Genomic DNA, 18,784 nt, shown 5'->3' with positions numbered 1-18,784 from the left:
GACTGCCAACAGGGAGACAGTTTTAGCAGTTGGATAGAAGGTCAAACCAGCCACAACATTCTCTTCAGTCAAAGCCTAATCCAGAGCAAGACCCTAAGTCTCTTCAATTCTGTGAAGACTGAGAGAGGTGAAGAAGCTGCAGAAGGAATGTTTGGAGCTAGCAGTGGTTGGTTGATGAAGTTTAAGGAAAGAATCCTTTCTTATGATATCAAAATGCAAGGAGAAACAGCAAATGATGATACAGGAGCTGCAGCAAGTTATCCAAAAGGTCTAGCTAAGATAATTAATGAAGGTGGCTACAACAGACAACAGATTTTCAATGTGGAAAAAAAAAAAACCTTCTATTGAAAGACGATGCCATCTAGGACTTCCATGGCTAGAGAGGGGAAGTCAAAGCTTCAAACGACAGGCTAACTTTCTTGTTAGGGGCTAATGTAACTGGTGACTTTAAGTTGAAGCCAGTGCTCATTTGCCATTCTGAAAACCATAGGGCTCTTAAGAATCGTGCTAAATCTAGTTTGGCTATGCTCTGTAAATGCAACAACAAAGCCTAGATGACACCATATCTGTTTGCAACATGGTTTACTAAATATTTTAAGCCTATTGTTGAGACATTCTGCACAGAAAAAAAAAACTCCTTTCAAAATATTACTATCCTTTGACAATGCACTTGGTCACCTAACAGCCCTGGTGGAGATGCACAATATGATTAATGTTTTCATGCCTGCTAGCACAACATCCATTCTGCAACTCATGGATCAAAAGTAATTTTGACCTCCCAGTCTTATTATTTAAGAAATATATTTTGTAAGGCCAAATCTGCCATAGATAGTGACTCCTCTGATACAATAGGGCAGAGTCAATCTCTTCTACAAGAGATTCACCATTCTAGATGCCACTAAGCACATTTATGATTCATGGGGAGAAGTCAAAATACCAACATTAATAGGAGTTTGGCAGAAGTTGATTCCAACCCTAATGGATGACTTGGAGGGGTTCAAGACTTCAGTGGAGGAAGTAACTGCAGATGTTGATGGAAATAGCAAGAGAACAAGATTTGGAAGTGGAGCCAGAAGATATGACTGAATTGCTTCAATCTGATGATAAAACGCAACAGATGAGGAGTTGCTTCTTATGGATGAGCAAAGAAAGTAGTTTCTTGAGATGCATTCTACTCCTGGTCTTCACTGCTATGAAGATTGTTGAAATGAAAATCAAGGATTTGGGATATTACATAAACTTAGTTGAAAAAGTAGCAGCAAAATTTGAGAGGGCAGACTCCAATTTTGAAAGAAGTTCAACTCTGGGTAAAATGCTATCAAACAGTGTCACATGCTACAAAGAAATTGTTTGTGAAACTAACAATTGATCAATGCAACAAACTTCATTGTTGTTTTATTTTAAGAAATTTCCACGGCCACCCCAGCTTTCAGCAGCCACAACCTTGATCAGTCAGCATCCATCAACATCGAGGCAAGACCCTCCTACTGGAAAAAGATTTCAACTTGGTGAAAGCCCAGATGATGCTTAGCATTTTTTTTTATCAATAAAGTACTTTTCAATTAAAGCATCTTACATAATAATATTGCACACTGAATAGATTACAGTATAGTGTAAACATAGCTTTTATATGAGCCAGCAAAACAAAAAGTTCATTTTACTTACTTTATTGCAATATTCACTTTATTATGGTGTTCTAGAATTGAACCCACAATATCCCTAAGGTATGCTTATGCCCTTTCATTTAATATTTTATTCTATACTTGAGAATTTAGTAAATGGGTTTTTGGATCACCACAGACATTTAGATGTAAAATAAGTATTGTGAATTTTATCTAATGTATATAACTTATACAAGACCATATAGTTGAATATACATAAGTATCCAGATATTTTTATCAACTTATTCAAAATATTTTATTCTTACCTGTGTTGCATAAATCATATAATTTGTATGTGTAGATAAATTATTCCCAACCATATTTCCTTAACTACAAAACAAAATACTAGAAGTGGAGGCCAAGAAGAAAATGATTAAATTAAAAAAAAAACAAACCCTCACAACATCTGGCTAACTATTCATTGCAGTTTTGCCTTGTGTAGTGTATACAAGCCATTCTCTGTTTAATTACATGCTTTAAATCTACATTTTAGCCAATTGGTTGTAGATTAATGTATGTCTTTTGAATAGACTCTAGACACTACACTACAAGGAGTATAGAAATTGGACTTTGAACAATTTCTTTAGCCAGGACACAAGTTAGCAGAATCCTTTTGGTCTCTTTACTCAGCGGTTAATCCAGCACAGTTCTAGATTAATTCTGAATACTAAATCAAAATAGAATTATGGATGCAGCTGGCACCCCCTGTAGACATATTTGTAGTGTTGAGATAACCAGATCCAGGCATCCAGATTTCAGAGCCCTAACTGGGGATCCAGATGAGTAATTTTAGTACCTTATGTGTGGGATACATTTTGACTGATAAATTAATATTTCCACAAGTATGAATGGTTCTGTATGGTCTAGGGTTAATCATTCTTACTAAAGAACAAACTTAACATTGCCTCTATAGATCTGCAGGCCTGTTAATGTGAGTGGAGATATAATGAGTGATAAACCATCTTTGGCAGCTTCTACCTATTCCACATGCAATATTGATGTAATTTCCTATTTCATAGATTCAGTTATCTGGCAGTTCAAATATTCTAATCCCTGAAAGAAATATGAAATTCCACTTTCACCTAGGGAAGGCAACTTCTCTACAGCCTTTCTGATTGTTTCCCATATTAAATTATGATGTTTTAAGTAAGTCATCTTGCCTTTCCCCTTTGGACTGAAACAAAAATTTTATCATATTGTAGGGAAAGTTAGTTTGTGAGAATTAATAGACCAAAAAATAAAACTAATATTTCAAACTGAGCACAAGTAGAATTGGCTACTGACTACATATTGATGGAAAATTTATTGTTGAAATTTGGACCTGGACCTAGAAAATTTTGACTTGGTGAAAACAAATCTATAAAATTAAAAAAATCATGGTAACATAAAATATGATCAGAAAAACTTGAGGTAAATGATGAGTGAGTTAAATTTTATTTTGAAATACACACACAATGAAAACAATTCCAGTAAGATTAAAATGAAAATAAAAATATTAGAATATAACTGTAATGAATGAAACATGGGTCAAAGAATTTAAAATTATTTAATGAAATTAACTGTAAAATAAAATCTCCAATGTTATATCAGTGATGGCATAATTCATTCAAATGTGTTTGTAATCATTTTTTAAAAGTTTTCATGGTCAAAGCACTGTGGTTATAAATATCCATCTGTTCACAAGAAGGGGATTCAAGAGGGCAGGATCAAAATATTTCCTACACTTCTCATGTACATCATGATGGAGGAGGCTCCTTTCACTGTGTTCATGCTCAGTAATGATTAATTAATTTTACTTTCGTCATTTCTTTTTTCCCCTACATTTGCTTAATCATCCATATGATTGCATCTTTTTCACCTGTTATTGTATATGGACATCACAGTGGTTGTGTGAGTTGAGTTGGCTCTTATTCCATGTTATTATAGCCCATAGAAATGAAACAAGTTACCAAAGTACTCATACAGAGTAGGTGGCCCAGCCAAGCTAGAGACACAAACTAGTCTAATTCATTTTCTCAGTATAACACAACCATAACTTGAAAATACTGATGATCATTTACCTTAAGCAGTCAACTCCTATGAGAGTGTTTTCTGTTACTGCAATTGGTGGTTAATGTCCCCCATCTTTCTTGAAATTCCTCTAGGCTAAGCAGGACGGCCAGTCCTTCATGAATCCCCATAACTTCATAGTCCTTTGTCCAAAGCTATGTACTAGGAAGCACAAAGGACCAGGATTCAAAAGAACCGGGTCTTATTTGCAGAATTGTGGAATTTTATGTCTCTGAACCTCAGTTCCCTCATGTCTAAAGTTAAGATGACCATGCCTGCTGTGTTTATTTTACATGACTGTTTTATGAATGAATAATACAAAATAGTAAGCTTCTAGAGATTAATGGCAATATCTTTATCAGGTTTTTAGCCACAGAAACTATTGTAATGTCAGATGCATAAAATATAAAGAGCAAAGGAGATGAAATTGGACAAAATATAAAATACAATTTTCTACAAAGAGTACAGGTGTGATTATTTTTATTAGTGATTATTGTACCTTATCTGAAAGATTTGTCCTTCCTTCTTTGTTTTTCCCCTAGGACCACTGAGGTTCCTATCGCAGACAGAATCTGTCACGGCCTTTATGGGAGACACAGTGCTACTCAAGTGTGAGGTTATTGGGGAGCCTATGCCAACAATACATTGGCAAAAAAACCAACAAGACCTGATTCCCATCCCAGGTGATTCCCGAGTGGTGGTGTTGCCCTCTGGAGCCTTGCAGATCAGCAGACTTCAACCTGGGGACACTGGAATCTATCGATGCTTAGCCCGGAATCCAGCCAGCTCAAGAACAGGAAACGAAGCAGAAGTCAGGATTTTGTCAGGTACTGCTGTGCTCAATAAAGAGCAGAATTATATTCTTTGAAGTAGTTTGAACAACGATTTTCCCTTTAATGAATACTTTGTAATTATTTTTTAAGTTCTGTACTGTTCAGGAGTTTTGTTTCATATTCCTTTCTTTCTTTCTAAGTGAGTCATTAGATGAGGGTATGCCAAAAGCATTCCTTATTCTTCCCAGTGTTGTAGTTGAAGTTTGTGGAGAAACAGGTATTTTCCTTATATTTGGCTTCATTTTTGTATGTATTCACTCATCCTATTAATATACAAATCTTTGCATAAAGTTCACTGCTAAGCATTTTTTAAAGTTTATTTATTTTTGAGAGTGAGAGAGAATGAATGAATGAATGAATGAATGTGCACAAGTAGGGGAGGGGCAGAGAGAGAGAGAAAGAGAGAGAGAGAGAGAGAGAGAGAGAGAGAATTTGAAGTAGGTTCCAGGCTCTGAGCTGTGAGCACAGAGTCCAACGTGGATTTCACCCCTTGAACCCTGAGATCATGACCTGAGCCAAAATCAAGAGTTGGATGCTTAACTGCCTGAGTCGCCCAGGTAACCCCACTGCTAAGCACTTTTAATGTATTATTTTATTTTCCTGTGATAACATTCTAAGAGGTAGTTATTATTATCCCCATTTTCAGAGGATGAGAGTGAGGTTCAGCAAGGTTAAGAAACTTCCCCAGGTTAATACTGAACATTCATTTGCTCGTCAATTCATATACTCATTTCTGAGAAACATTGGACTAAGTACAGGGATATGGCAATGATTAAGACTGACACAGAGTCTTGCTTATTAGAGTGCTGGATGAATATGGACATGTAAGTCATTACAATAAAGTGTGACTGATATTATGATAAAGGAAGTTGTTTCTCTCTACCTCTTGTCTTCCTTTCTCTTATCTGGCACATCTAAGACTTTGGGCTCCTTTTCTTCTCCTACATAACCAGAGGTTAGACTCGATATTTTCTAACATCTCTCTCTTCCAATAACTGCTACTATCTTCTATCTATGTAGTATCTACTTTCCCATTTAATCGCACTATAGGGTTTACAGAGACTTACTTGTGAGAATCACAAAGAAGACACACACTTGAGTAATTGTGACAGACTTCCTATCAAAGCACTGATGTTGGCTTTTGTCTCCACATGCTGTGTGCAGTTATCACAAGTCCTTCAGCTACAGAGAGGGTGATATTCCTAAGTCCACTTCAAAAGCAAACTGGCAATTTGAACATATCTAGGTACTATGATAAGGACATGTCTGAAACCTCTTCTAATTCTTTTGTGTATTCTCTCCTCCATCAGTCACAGGGATACTGACTTATACATGTCGATAACCATCAGCACCACTGTTTCCTTTCATCCGCTAGGCAGTGACAGATGCTAATGTAGCATTTATTCCCAACACATACATGCATTTATTTAGGCATCCATTAGATACACAAAAATTTTAAATATTTATATTCATATGTCCTTAATAATGCATCTAAGTCAATCAGATGGGAAGCCTAGGTAAGTCACACAGAAAATTGGCAAGACTATGTTAGGCTATCTTAATATGAGTGAAAAGTCTGTTTTCCAGTGGTATTAAGGGATAAAGTTGGACTAATTAAATATTAAATCTGAAGTGGAAAGTTTTGAAAGACACAGAGACATAAGCATCAGATCACCCTTTACATTTATTTACTCACCTTGTAAAACACATTTGCATTCTAATCCATGGAGATTTATTTAAAGCCAAATTTCATCTTGTTAATTTGGTGAAAATCAAGAATATGTTGGTATACTTTGGAGGTGTGTGGGCATTTTTTATGTGAATGGAAATTGTATTTTTTTATTTATTTTTTTTTTATTTTTATTTTTTTTTCAACGTTTATTTATTTTTGGGACAGAGAGAGACAGAGCATGAACGGGGGAGGGGCAGAGAGAGAGGGAGACACAGAATCGGAAACAGGCTCCAGGCTCCGAGCCATCAGCCCAGAGCCCGACGCGGGGCTCGAACTCACGGACCGCGAGATCGTGACCTGGCTGAAGTCGGACGCTTAACCGACTGCGCCACCCAGGCGCCCCGGAAATTGTATTTTTTTAAATCAGTACATACAATGAGAAATTTTCTCCGAGTGCTATCATTTCAAATATAAGCTTCCAAAAGGATTTATGACCTGAGGTAATACACACACACACACACACACACACACTGTTGTTATACTTGGTTAAGCCTGTCTCGCATGCTATTGACCGTATAAAGGCTCTGCTGAAGGAGCATATGTTTGTTTCACTTATCCCTGAGTTTGCAAGTTGCTTTAGAGGTCAAATACACAAATCCACTGTGAGTGCAAAATTGAATGAGAGAATGAATGAATGAATGAATGAATGGTCAATCCCAGCCTCTTTTAATTGCCGCTTATGGTTTTCTCATTCTTAAAATCATGCTAATCCCTTCTGAATGAATTTCTGTTTTCTATAAGTACCAATCCGAGGAAGTAATAAATTAGATACATAGATGACCCACTCTCTCTTCTAATGCTTATTTAATCAGGTAAGATGGAGTCAATTAAAATAGAAAACCATCAAAGTATTAACATGACTTAGAAGCATTAAAGTGGTTTCTGAATGGTCACCACTCTTTAAAATAATATATTCTTCATGGTCATTTAAGTACCATCTTGACTGATGAAGTTATTTGTTTTTGGATTAGCTTTAAACATAAACACTAATGTGTGTAGAAAGTTATCTAGTACTAATTCATATATAATTTGATGTTCTTATTCAAGTTTATATAAAATAAAAGTCACCCCTTTTATATATCAGATGCCCGATATCACCAAGTTAACTGAGTTCTATTAAATTCAGATTTTAAGAATCAAAGAGTTGTTTTGAAATGTTGCCTTTCAAGGAGCAATTTCAGTTTATTTCAGTTTATTTCAGTTTATTTACTAACTAACTAAATAAGTACCTTATTCAACAAACTCTCCAGTGAATTTTATAGACCTGCCATCATGCTGGTTGCTAGGAATACAAACTTGGGAGACTGTGCCCTAAGACAGCAATAGTGTAGTGGGGAAAATAGACAATGAAAGTGGATTGCGCTGTGAAGGACGTAACAGTGGTATTCCCTTACATAGAGAGAAACACCAGGTGCCAGTTATGAAGAGCAAAGAAGTGTACACCAGGACAAAAGTACAGCATCAGCACAGCATAGAGAAAGGGGATATAATAGCTTTTCAGGGGACCTGCACTTAGTTGTTTTAACTGGGTCATAGGGCACAGATGTGTTGGAGGGGACAAACTGGAAGTAAGGAAGATAAACTGAAAGAATGAAGTTAAGGTAGAATGTGGGGCATTAACCTGGAGAGAAATGACCAACAGTGGCTACTAAAAGGCTATCAGGCAGGATTGAGAAATGAAGATGAGAGAGGAGATCTTAATTAAGGTGAGGTCTTAGAAACATACCGATTATGAGGGAGACAATGGAGTCTGGGCTCAGTAAAATCTAGATAGTCACACTTTTCTGTGAGATTGGGGATGGAATTGGTGCTATTGTGTTCAAGAAAAATTATAAACTTTTAAATGAGATTTCCCCATAATATTTTACACTTTCCCGATTAAATGAATAATTACTTATTTCATTCAAAGTTAGGGAAATTGGTAACTAATGTGTTGACTAATGTTTTAAGGCAGAAATTGAATTCTTGCTTGTGAGGACTTGTACATTTTTAACAGAGTAATGTAACAGAGTAAATTAGTATTAAATTGTTGTAAAGGGGTTTTGTTTTGAAATACTGATAATACAGTACTGAATAAGGTTGCGATGGTTTAAAGCATTTCGTGATGGAGAATGTATGAGGTATTGAGGGGCCACTGGGATTGTCAGGTTCAGTTTATTTAGTTCTCATGACATCTGAGTGCCAAGTAGTAGATTGAATTGCTGAATTATAAATCTGCTTTGGGTACTAGGTTGAGTGAAATAACTGGCCCATACATTGGAGCTCTTATTTCAGTTTTCTTAATGGCCTAATTGAATTGATCAATTGGTAATCCAATCTATTGTTCATTCGTTTAGCTGCAATTAAATGACTCTGGGTCTTGGAAAGACCTGAACTTTAAATATCTATACAATTAGAAGCATTGGCTTTTAATGGAATACATTGGACTAAAGTATATTTTGAATGATTTTTCTCTCTAATATTTATTTTCATTGAAATGCATTTTAACAAAAACCATTTCAAAATTCATATTATTTAAAGGAAATATATATATATATATAGTTTTAAAACAAAATAGTTTCAGAACTGTGTTTATCACCAAGAATCTATTACTGATGGATACATAAAACTTTTTGGTTTGACTGAATATTGCTTATATTTCAAAATTAATTACATTTTGCTACCATTAGTTTTTATAATTTCCCAGAATAATAGTCTATAAGAGAAAACAAAGAAGACACATTCTTTGTTTCTTTTTTAATTTTTTTAATGTTTATTTATTTTTGACAGAGACAGAGAGAGAGACAGAGCATGAGCGGGGGAGGGGCAGAGAGAGAGGGAGACACAGAATCCGAAGCAGGCTCCAGGCTCTGAGCTGTCAGCACAGAGCCTGACGCGGGGCTTGAACTCACGAACCACGAGATCATGACCTGAGACGAAGTCGGACGCTTAACCGACTGAGCCACCCAGGCGCCCCATCTTTGTTTTTTAAATTTATCATTGAGCCAGACAGTTAATTCATGTAACCATATTACTAACATAAGGGAAGGAATTGTAAATTCAGGTAAACATATCTAGTTCCAAATCAGCACAGACAAGGGATAAGTCAATTTTAGGTGGAAAATTTGCAGACTGTTTGTAGAGATTATTCCTTTTCTAGATATTCAGATGATAACCATTTGTAGAATGATAGCAGATGATAAATCTGGAATGAGAAGTTGAACTTCTTTTATGGAGAACATTGAATCCTGTGTCTAGAAATTTAGACTTGATTCTATTCACTTTACTCATGGTTGGCATCCTTGAAGGTTTTTCGGTAATATGTATCATGATATAAACACACTCACAGAAAAGTAGGAATAAGAAAGTGAAGAGCAAATCGAATTAACTTATAACCTGGTATTTTTGTACCATACTTAATGTTTTTCATTGCACTAAAGGATTTTCCCATAGTCTGCCTTTTTACTTAGGTTAGTTTTGAATAAAACTATTTCTTATGCTGTGCTATAAACAGAATGCTATTCACCTTTCATAGATCTAAGTTGGATAAAATGGATTTTTCTGCTTCTCTCTTACATGTACTTAGAAAAGAATGAAATATGACTATATTGTATTTGAACCATGTTTCCTAAATAGTAAATCAGATTTAATTCAGATTGCATGAAGGAGTCAGCATGTGGATTACCACGATCTATTTCATATTGAGTTACTATCGATCAATTGAAATATTATTATAATAAATTGCTAAAAGCATAGAGTATGACACCAGACTAAGTACTAATCTCAGTCCTATCACTTACTAGTGGTGCAATTTAGCACAAGTTATTTATCTAAATCTTTGTTTATTTTGCAATATGTAGAGAGTAATGTTATTTATTAGAGTGGTTATGAGGTTTTAACTTAAGAGGCCAAATACAATGCCTGTAATTGCTAAGTCCTTATTAACTATTGTAATTACTTTGGCATTTTAGAAATTTCAGTCTTAAGCAGTTTGATTCTCATGTCAATATTATTTATCTGATTGTAAATTACCTGATTTAGATTCTGGATATCTGAGTGTTCATTTGTTTGGTGGTAGTTAATTACACATACTTAACGCTATTTATCCATAGTATCATCTGTCTCTGCATTTGCTTTTCATGTCTATTAAAAGGCAGACTATACTTCAACTGTTTCTTTAGTAATACATTGCTATATGATTTTCACCCCAACTTTCTGTCAACATTATTTTTTTTACTATATAAAATATTGCAAGAGGCACTGGCTTAGGAATGAGTTAGAAGATAAATAAGACTTCTGGTATTTGATCTTTATTAGGTATTACCAATTCACTGAATCTTATAAAATCCTTAATTTCCTTGTCTTTTAAGAGAAGAGGTTGGTCTAGAGCAGTCTTTCCAAATTTTCTCACTACCAAGACTCTCATTTATTATTTCATTCCACATTCATCTCCAACTCTGCCATTGCAATCACAGTGTTTAAAAGTTCAAGTTTTCTAGACAAACTCTAATTGTTAAAAACTATGAGGCCATGCTAAAACACAATAATAATGGTCAAAAATCAATCTCATAAACTATGAGACTGTCTTACTTTTAAATTAATTTAAAAAAAACAATGGTTTTGAGGTGGTTTATATTCTCATAAAAAGCACACCAAAGGAAAATAAGATAACTTCTATTGTATACCACTGACCATACAGTGAAATGACCAAGTTGCATATCATGATGTGCTCCACCCCTTTACCCCCAACCATAATAGCTTTGGCTTGCCCTCTTTGAGAACAGGGGCTGAACAGAGCATGGAAACCAGTGGATAGTCATGCTATATTAGAATTAGTTTTGCAGGTCAGGTCTTTTAACAAATGTAAGACAGTAAAGATAATCAGTATTTCCTAAAGAGTTGATGAAATTCCATTTAGATGCAACCAAGTTTATATGCTAGTAAGCCTAAAGTTTATATGTTAGTAAGCCTAAGATGACTTACAGTGGATAAGTAGAAAATATGTGTTTGATTCTTGAATTTGTTCAAAAAAAGTCTTCATCCCTCAGTGCTGTTTTGGGGATAGCAACCTACTCCAGGACTCCAAGTTAAAAGTACTTGAAATACTGGGGGATTGGTTACATTTTTTCTTGCCATGTCTGTCATTCTAATGTTACTAGTGATCTCTCCCTCACTAGATCCACTAGTTTTTCGATTTTCATTCTGGACCTTGAGTGATATTAGATACTATTTATATGATCTCCTCTAAACTTCCATCCCCTGATGTGTTGCTATTTCATACAAGGTCAAAAGCAAAAACAATATACTTGAGATTGTTCTCTGTAAGGAGGAATGAAGATTTCTTGACAAAGAGAGAGTATTTCTTTCCCAAGAGTCTTTTGGGGCTGATATATAGTCAGCTCTGCATTTACTAGGATTATGACACTTATCATCCCTAGGGTAGTTGACTGAAGAGAGCAGCAGTCTGCCTTGACTCATAAACAAGACACTTTTTCTGAGCATATGTGGAAGCCCAACCTATATCCTATTAGTGCAAAAGTCACAAAAAATCAGTGAAAGGATGGGTGGAGCTTCCTTTTCTGGTCCTGCTTGATATCAGTTTATTCCTGGAGCATAAAAAACACATATTTAGTCATGAGTTAATGAGCATACCTTTATTATTCAACATTGACCAAATAGGAAATAACGCAAGTACTTTTTTGGTTCTTTATCAAAAACAAAAGTTGGAGTAAATAATCCATTACTTTTCTAGAAAATTTTAAATTCTGCTTTACGCATGTATATAAATTATGAAGATTTCTGGGTTCCCTAAACTAACTTTGACACATCATAATGGCAACATTTGTTTTCTGGGACTCTACCATCAGCTGTAAAACTACAAAAAAAATCATTCTATAAATATAAAACCACTTCCTTCAACCCTGCTACAAAATGAAACTGATAGACTCAAAATTTGCCCGTGAGACACAGGGATACAGCCATATGCCAATGGTAAGAATAGACACTCTGCTTTCTTCTTCCAAACTCTATCTACAAATAGCAGTATGTGTGTGTACATGGATAAAGAAAGAGGAAATATGAACAGATGTAGGAATATTTACAGAGAGGGAATGTCATTTTTAGTACTGAATTGGTGTAAATGAGGAAGGGAAGTAATAGAATCACAGAGGGATGAATACTGAGAAATGGTTTCTTTCTCCTACCCTGTTCAAAGCTCTTTGGCTTTCAACCAGATGGAGTTTTCTTTTCTTTTTTTATTAAATAAATTTTCATTTTCCTGTGATCACCTTGGATTAAGCCGGTGTTTAATAAAATACACTCTAAACACAGAGTTAGAAGGAGTTCGATGGAATTTTTCACTCAGAGCACATATTATTATATCTGCTTTGGTTTGAAGGCACACGGTACCTGCTGAATTTCCTGAAACAGAACTAGATGGGGATGGCTACGGAGCCAGCAGGTAAACAGTATGTTAGCTTGAAATTGAGGATGCAGTCAGGAAACCAGCTCTGTGAAGTTAAATTAATTTGTAACTCTTATGCCTGGGAAGAAATCAAAGACAATACCCCACTGTCGCCTGCAGTGTCCTTTCATTTCCAATTGGAAAAGTGTTTGATATTCCATTGAGTCAGTCATTTAATAAAGAAAACCAAAGAGTATACAATAAGGGCAGGGGGAAATGTTCTGTATTCAGGAAGCATCAAAATTAAAAGCAAGCGCTGGTTATTTTGAGGAAGATAGTTATTAAATTGTGAACACCGGTATTTTTGTCTGGTGGCCCAGACACCAACAGTCCATAATTAAATTTCTCTCTGCCTCAGTTATTCTTGAGATTCAGCTATGCAGGTTTAGTGTTGAGATCCATAAACAATAATTGAGGAAAATGGCCCCATTAAAAGAAAGTCATTGTCATCGCAGGGTGAGCATGCATTCCACTCATTGGTCACATCAAATGTCCTAGAATAGTAATAAAGAGAGTCACCTTTCACTATAAAATGTATCCAGCATTGGATGACATATGTAATCAGTCCAGTTTTCTATCATGAGGTAAGACAAAATCATGTGGCCCTGACACATTTGGGCCTGCAAATGCAGAGTCCAATTTAGTTTCTAGCCGGCCTCAGAGACTCAATTTGGCCACGTTAGTGTCTGATAGATTTTTTTTTATTGAAATGCCCTTAAATAGAAAATACTCTCCCTACTTTCACTAGTGTGCCTCCCTATGTCTCTTTGGGTAATGAGCTCTGAAGACAGTGGAGTTTTTATTTCTAAATATGTGAAGTGTAGGTAAATGTGTCAGGTTATATGGTCCAAGATGCTTCTTGATTTTTTTTAATTTAATTTTTAAAATTTTTTAAATGTTTATTTAATTTTTGAAAGAGAGAGAGAGAGACAGAACACAAGCAGGGGAAGGGCAGAGAGAGAGGGAAACACAGAATCCGAAGCAGGCTCCAGGCTCTGAGCTGTCAGCACAGAGCCCAATGCAGGACTCGAATCCATCAACTGTGACATCATGACCCGAGCCAAATTCAGACCCTTAACCAACTGAGCCACCCAGTTGTCCTGTTGATTTTTAATCGACTGCTGAAAGACAGTGATTGGAAATAGTTAAGATTTTTACCGCCCTCACAAATGCAAATAAATAATAATGATAATAACAGAAATAATGGTAATAACAATAATAATAAGGAAGAGGAAGAGTAATCATTATTCTTATCAGTTTCTACTTCAAGGATGCAAAACTATTCCCGTGTTGAAAGGCAATGGGCTTCTTCTCAGAAGATGGGCTAATTTGTTGAAGCTGTGTCTACACTGGTTCTCAAAGTATGCTCTATGGACTCTTACTGTTTCTCGAGACACTTTTAGGGAATCTGCAGGGTCAAACCTATTTTAATGATCATACAGTTTTGGGCTTTTTTTTTGTATTGTTTCCCTATGTTGACTAAGAATACCTTTCACGATGCGATAAAAATTATTAAGTTTATTAATTCTTAATCCTTAAGTGCATATATTTTTAATATTCAGCATATAAAAAGAGGAAATGCATATGAAGGATGTCTAAGTACATTGATTTTTTTATTTTCGCGATCATTTGAGTTTCAAGCTGAATTAGCTTTTTTTTTTTTTTTTATAGAACACCATTTTCGCTTGAAAGGGCAATCAACGGAAAAACTATAGCTATTCAGACTTGGGTACTGGTTAGACATTTTCTCAGAAATGAACAAAGTGAGCCAGTCAGTTTAAGGAAAATAGTATCTGCTGCCAAGGATGAAATTCAAGCTTTTAAGTTAAAATTAGAAATTTGGAAAACTTGTATCTGCCACTTGAGCATGACAGCATCACAACATTAAAAGGCCTTTCTGATGGGATTGGTGGCAATAGTAACAAATGGGGATTTTTGATACTGTGTAATGAAATGTGTCAACAGTGGGAAGATCTGTCTAATTCACTGTGCCATCCCGAATGACCGCAGCTTGATGTGACAAGAATCCCTCATGGGTAAAAGATCTATTCACAGTCCAAGACAGAGCAATGGATTTTTATATAGCGGTGGAGAATGTTTATTAATATGGCGTCGGATTCCATGTTACAAGTAACTTTCAAGAAACTACTTACTGGAGTAGTGTTAAAGGATAAAATCTACAATTATTTGAAAAGGCAGTTAAAACACACCTTTCCTTTTCCAACTACATATCTGTTGGAGGTTAGTTATTTTCATGTAATTCAACCAGATAAACATACCAGAACAAAGCAAATGCATTATTCAACATAACAGTCTAGTTATTCTCTATTAAACTACTCATTAAAAATTTTAGAAAAATGTAAAGTACTACCCGTCTTCTCACTAATATTTTTTTTGTTTTGGAAAAACAAAATACAGTTAATACAGTTAAAAATACATATATTATGGTAAATTGTGAATAAATATTCAGTGAATACATATTTTTTTAAAGTCTCTCAATTTTGACTTTCAATATGGTAAATATTTATGGCTATAACCTACATAAATAAAAGCTCCTTGGGGTCCTCAGTAGTTTTTAAGAGTACAGTGGCTCCTGAAACCACATAGTTGTGAGATCCACTGTCTACGTCATTATTCATTTTCCTAATGATTATGGATCAGTCCTCTCCAACTCAGATAACAGTTTAAGCCAAATATATTGGCCAGATTTTTCATTTAAAAAGTTAGAAAGGTGGGAAAGGCAGGCAGGCAGGTAGATAGGCAGACAGGCAAGCAGGTTAGGCAGGCAGGCAGGTAGGTAGGTAGGTAGGTAGGCAGACAGGAGGGAAGGCAGACAGGAAGGCAGGCAGGTTGGCAGGTAGGTAGGTAGGCAGGCAGGCAGGCAGGTAGGCAGGAAGGCAGAGAGGTAGGCAGGAAGGGAGGCAGGCAGGCAGACAGGTAGGCAGGCAGGAAGGCGGGAAGGTAGGCAGGCAGGCAGGCAGGAAGGCAGGCAGGAAGGCAGGCAGGCAGGAAGGAAGGCAGGCAGGAAGGAAGGAAGCATAAGCAAAAGCAGCATGTTACGCTAAGATGTTACACTTTAAATGCAATCTAAATGTGTGTGTCAGAGAGCAGTATCACTGTCACGATTCTTCTCCCTTTAGTTACATACTACCCTCTGGCCCTCTGAAGAGGATTAGCTTTATTGCCACCAGGATGAGAATAAGATCAGGTTTGAGAATCAGGAGAACATTTCCCACCCCCTTACCAACAGGAAAAAGTTAAACTGGGTTTTAGTCTAAGCAAATCAGACTTCTTATAATCAATTTAGAAAAATGGCTGCATAATTTTTTTTGCATTAACTTCCATGAACATCATATTAAAGAGGTCTGCTTCTTTTTTTTTTGTTTGTTTATTTTTAATACATAAATTGACAGAAAAAAATCAATTTTTGCTGGTTTGATTTTAAAGCTATTGCCAAATATGTTTTCTTGTCTCTACCCTTGCATTCTCCTCTCTTTCATTTTAAAACATATAGCACATACATAGAAGCATATGAAACATTTGTGCAGTTTAAAGAATAAAAATAAAATGACCATTTGTGTACCCATCACCCAGTTAATTAAATAGAGTATTACAAACTGGAATTCTGATTCCATTTCATGTGATTAAATCATGCTCATTAATTAACTGGAAAAATTTGCCATGTTCTATTAGCTGAATAATTCCATTTGGGTATGAATAGTCAGTGCCCATATAGCAAGAACAAAAATGATTTTTATGAGTAGTTCTTAATTCTATCATAGCCCCTTAAAATCAATTTAGTCAACTAAAGTCATGACCTAGAATTTCAAGTTTATTCTTTCCAGGGCTTTTCTAGCCATACTATTGTAGAGCCTAGAGAGAAAACTTTCATCTGCTCTTAAATATGTGCCTTGTGTCTTAATCATTTACTTTTATAATTTCTTTGTTCCTTGTGTAATTGTCATCCACCTTACAACAACAGAATTTAACATAACTGTGTACACTGAAACTAATATATGTTCTTATAAAAAGCTTTGGAAATCCAAAGATATAAATAAAAATCACCTATGATTCTATCACACAAAAATAGTATTGACAATTGTACCTCTGTCCTCTTTCATTTCATTTCATTTCATTTCATTTCATTTCATTTCATTTCATTTCATTTCAAGTTTATTTACTTTGAGAAGGAAAGAGACACAGAGAGCCCATGTGCATGCACAGGTTGGAGAGGAACAGAGAGAGAGAGGGAGAGAAAGAATCCCAAGCAGGCTCCATGCTAAGACATGGGGCTTGATCTCACAAACCATGAGATCATGACCTGAGCTGAAGCAAGAATCAGAGGTTTAACCAACTGAAGCATGCAGGTGTCCCATCATCCCTATTTTATTTTATTTTATTTTATTTTATTTTATTTTATTTTATTTATTTATTTTTTTATATATATGAAATTTATTGACAAATTGGTTTCCATACAACACCCAGTGCTCATCCCAAAAGGTGCCCTCCTCAATACCCATCACCCACCCTCCCCTCCCTCCCACCCCCCATCAACCCTCAGTTTGTTCTCAGTTTTTAACAGTCTCTTATGCTTTGGCTCTCTCCCACTCTAACCTCTTTTTTTTCTGTTCCTTCCCCTCCCCCATGGGTTCCTGTTAAGTTTCTCAGGATCCACATAAGAGTGAAACCATATAGTATCTGTCTTTCTCTGCATGGCTTATTTCACTTAGCATCACACTCTCCAGTTCCATCCACGTTGCTACAAGAGGCCATATTTCATTTTTTCTCATTGCCACGTAGTATTCCATTGTGTATATAAACCACAATTTCTTTATCCATTCATCAGTTGATGGATTTTATTTTATTTTATTTTATTTTATTTTATTTCATTTTATTTTATTTCATTTCATTTTATTTTATTTTAAACATTCTTTTATTTATTTAAGTTAATTTATTTTGAGAAAGACAGAGACAGCATGAGTGAGGGAGGGACAGAGAGAGAGGGAGAGAGAGAATCCCAAGCAGGCTCCGCACTGTCAACACGGAGCTCGATGTGGGGCTCAAACCCATGAACCGTAGATCATGACCTGAGCTGAAGTCAGATGCTTAACCGACTAAGCCACCCCAGTGCCCCTATCCTCCCTAATTTAAAAATGTAAATCTACTTTCTTGACACCCTTTTTAAAAAAAAATCAAATTTGGGGCGCCTGGGTGGCGCAGTCGGTTGAGCGTCCGACTTCAGCCAGGTCACGATCTCGCGGTCCGTGAGTTCGAGCCCCGCGTCGGGCTCTGGGCTGATGGCTCGGAGCCCGGAGCCTGTTTCCGATTCTGTGTCTCCCTCTCTCTGCCCCTCCCCCATTCATGCTCTGTCTCTCTCTGTCCCCAAAAGAAATAAACGTTGAAAAAAAAATTTTTTAAAAAAAATCAAATTTTAGAGAAGAAAAATAAGGCAAATATCTGTTGCTACATAATAAGCCAGTCTAAAATTTAGTGACTTGAAACAATTTATTTTCTTGTATAATCCTGTGGTATATCTCAGCAGTTCCTCTGCTGGTTTCACTTTGGCTCCCTTGTGTACATTTGGCAAAAGTGGAAGATTCAAGTTGGCCTAACTCAAACATCTGTCAGTTGGTACTCATTTTTGACTTGGGGGAACTTAACTCAGTTATCTGTCATGTGTCTTCTTCAGGTGGCTAGACTAAGACGCTAGTCTCAGAAAGAGTCATGGAAGAAACTGTAATACCTCTTGAGGCCTTAGCTCCAGAGTTCATATAGTATGACATAATCTATGGATCTATAATCTATGGATCGAAGCACAACATAGGGCCAGGCCAGAATTAAACTATAGGGAACTAGACCCTCCATTCTGGATTGAAGGAACTAAAAAAATTGGTGATCATATGTAATTCATCACAATGTTGTGAAACATAGGAAGCTATTTACTATTAAAAAATTTCTTTGCTGAGGCGCCTGGGTGACTCAGTTGGTTAAGTGTCCAACTTTGGCTCAGGTCATGATCTCGCTGCTTGTGGATTTGAGCCCCGCATCCGGCTTTGTGCTGACAGCT

The 18,784-nt window shown here is 36.0% G+C and overlaps 1 protein-coding gene across 1 annotated transcript in view; it reads left to right on the top strand.

Annotated features, from left to right (window-relative positions):
- DCC (DCC netrin 1 receptor) overlaps positions 1 to 18,784 on the top strand; it is a 753,976-nt gene that overhangs the window by 123,389 nt on the left and 611,803 nt on the right. Inside the window, exon 3 of the mRNA XM_047086216.1 lies at positions 4,253 to 4,537. Coding sequence (XP_046942172.1) covers positions 4,253 to 4,537 — 285 coding nt within the window. The remainder of the gene's footprint in view (positions 1 to 4,252; positions 4,538 to 18,784) is intronic.

This window comes from Lynx rufus, unplaced genomic scaffold (assembly GCF_022079265.1).
Source record: "Lynx rufus isolate CCGP_SWC_20201006 ecotype Redwood Valley unplaced genomic scaffold, mLynRuf1.p SCAF_20, whole genome shotgun sequence".
Taxonomy (NCBI): Eukaryota; Metazoa; Chordata; class Mammalia; order Carnivora; family Felidae; genus Lynx; species Lynx rufus.
Note: the sequence above shows the minus strand (reverse complement) of the source record. Positions and strands in the feature narration are given on the sequence as shown.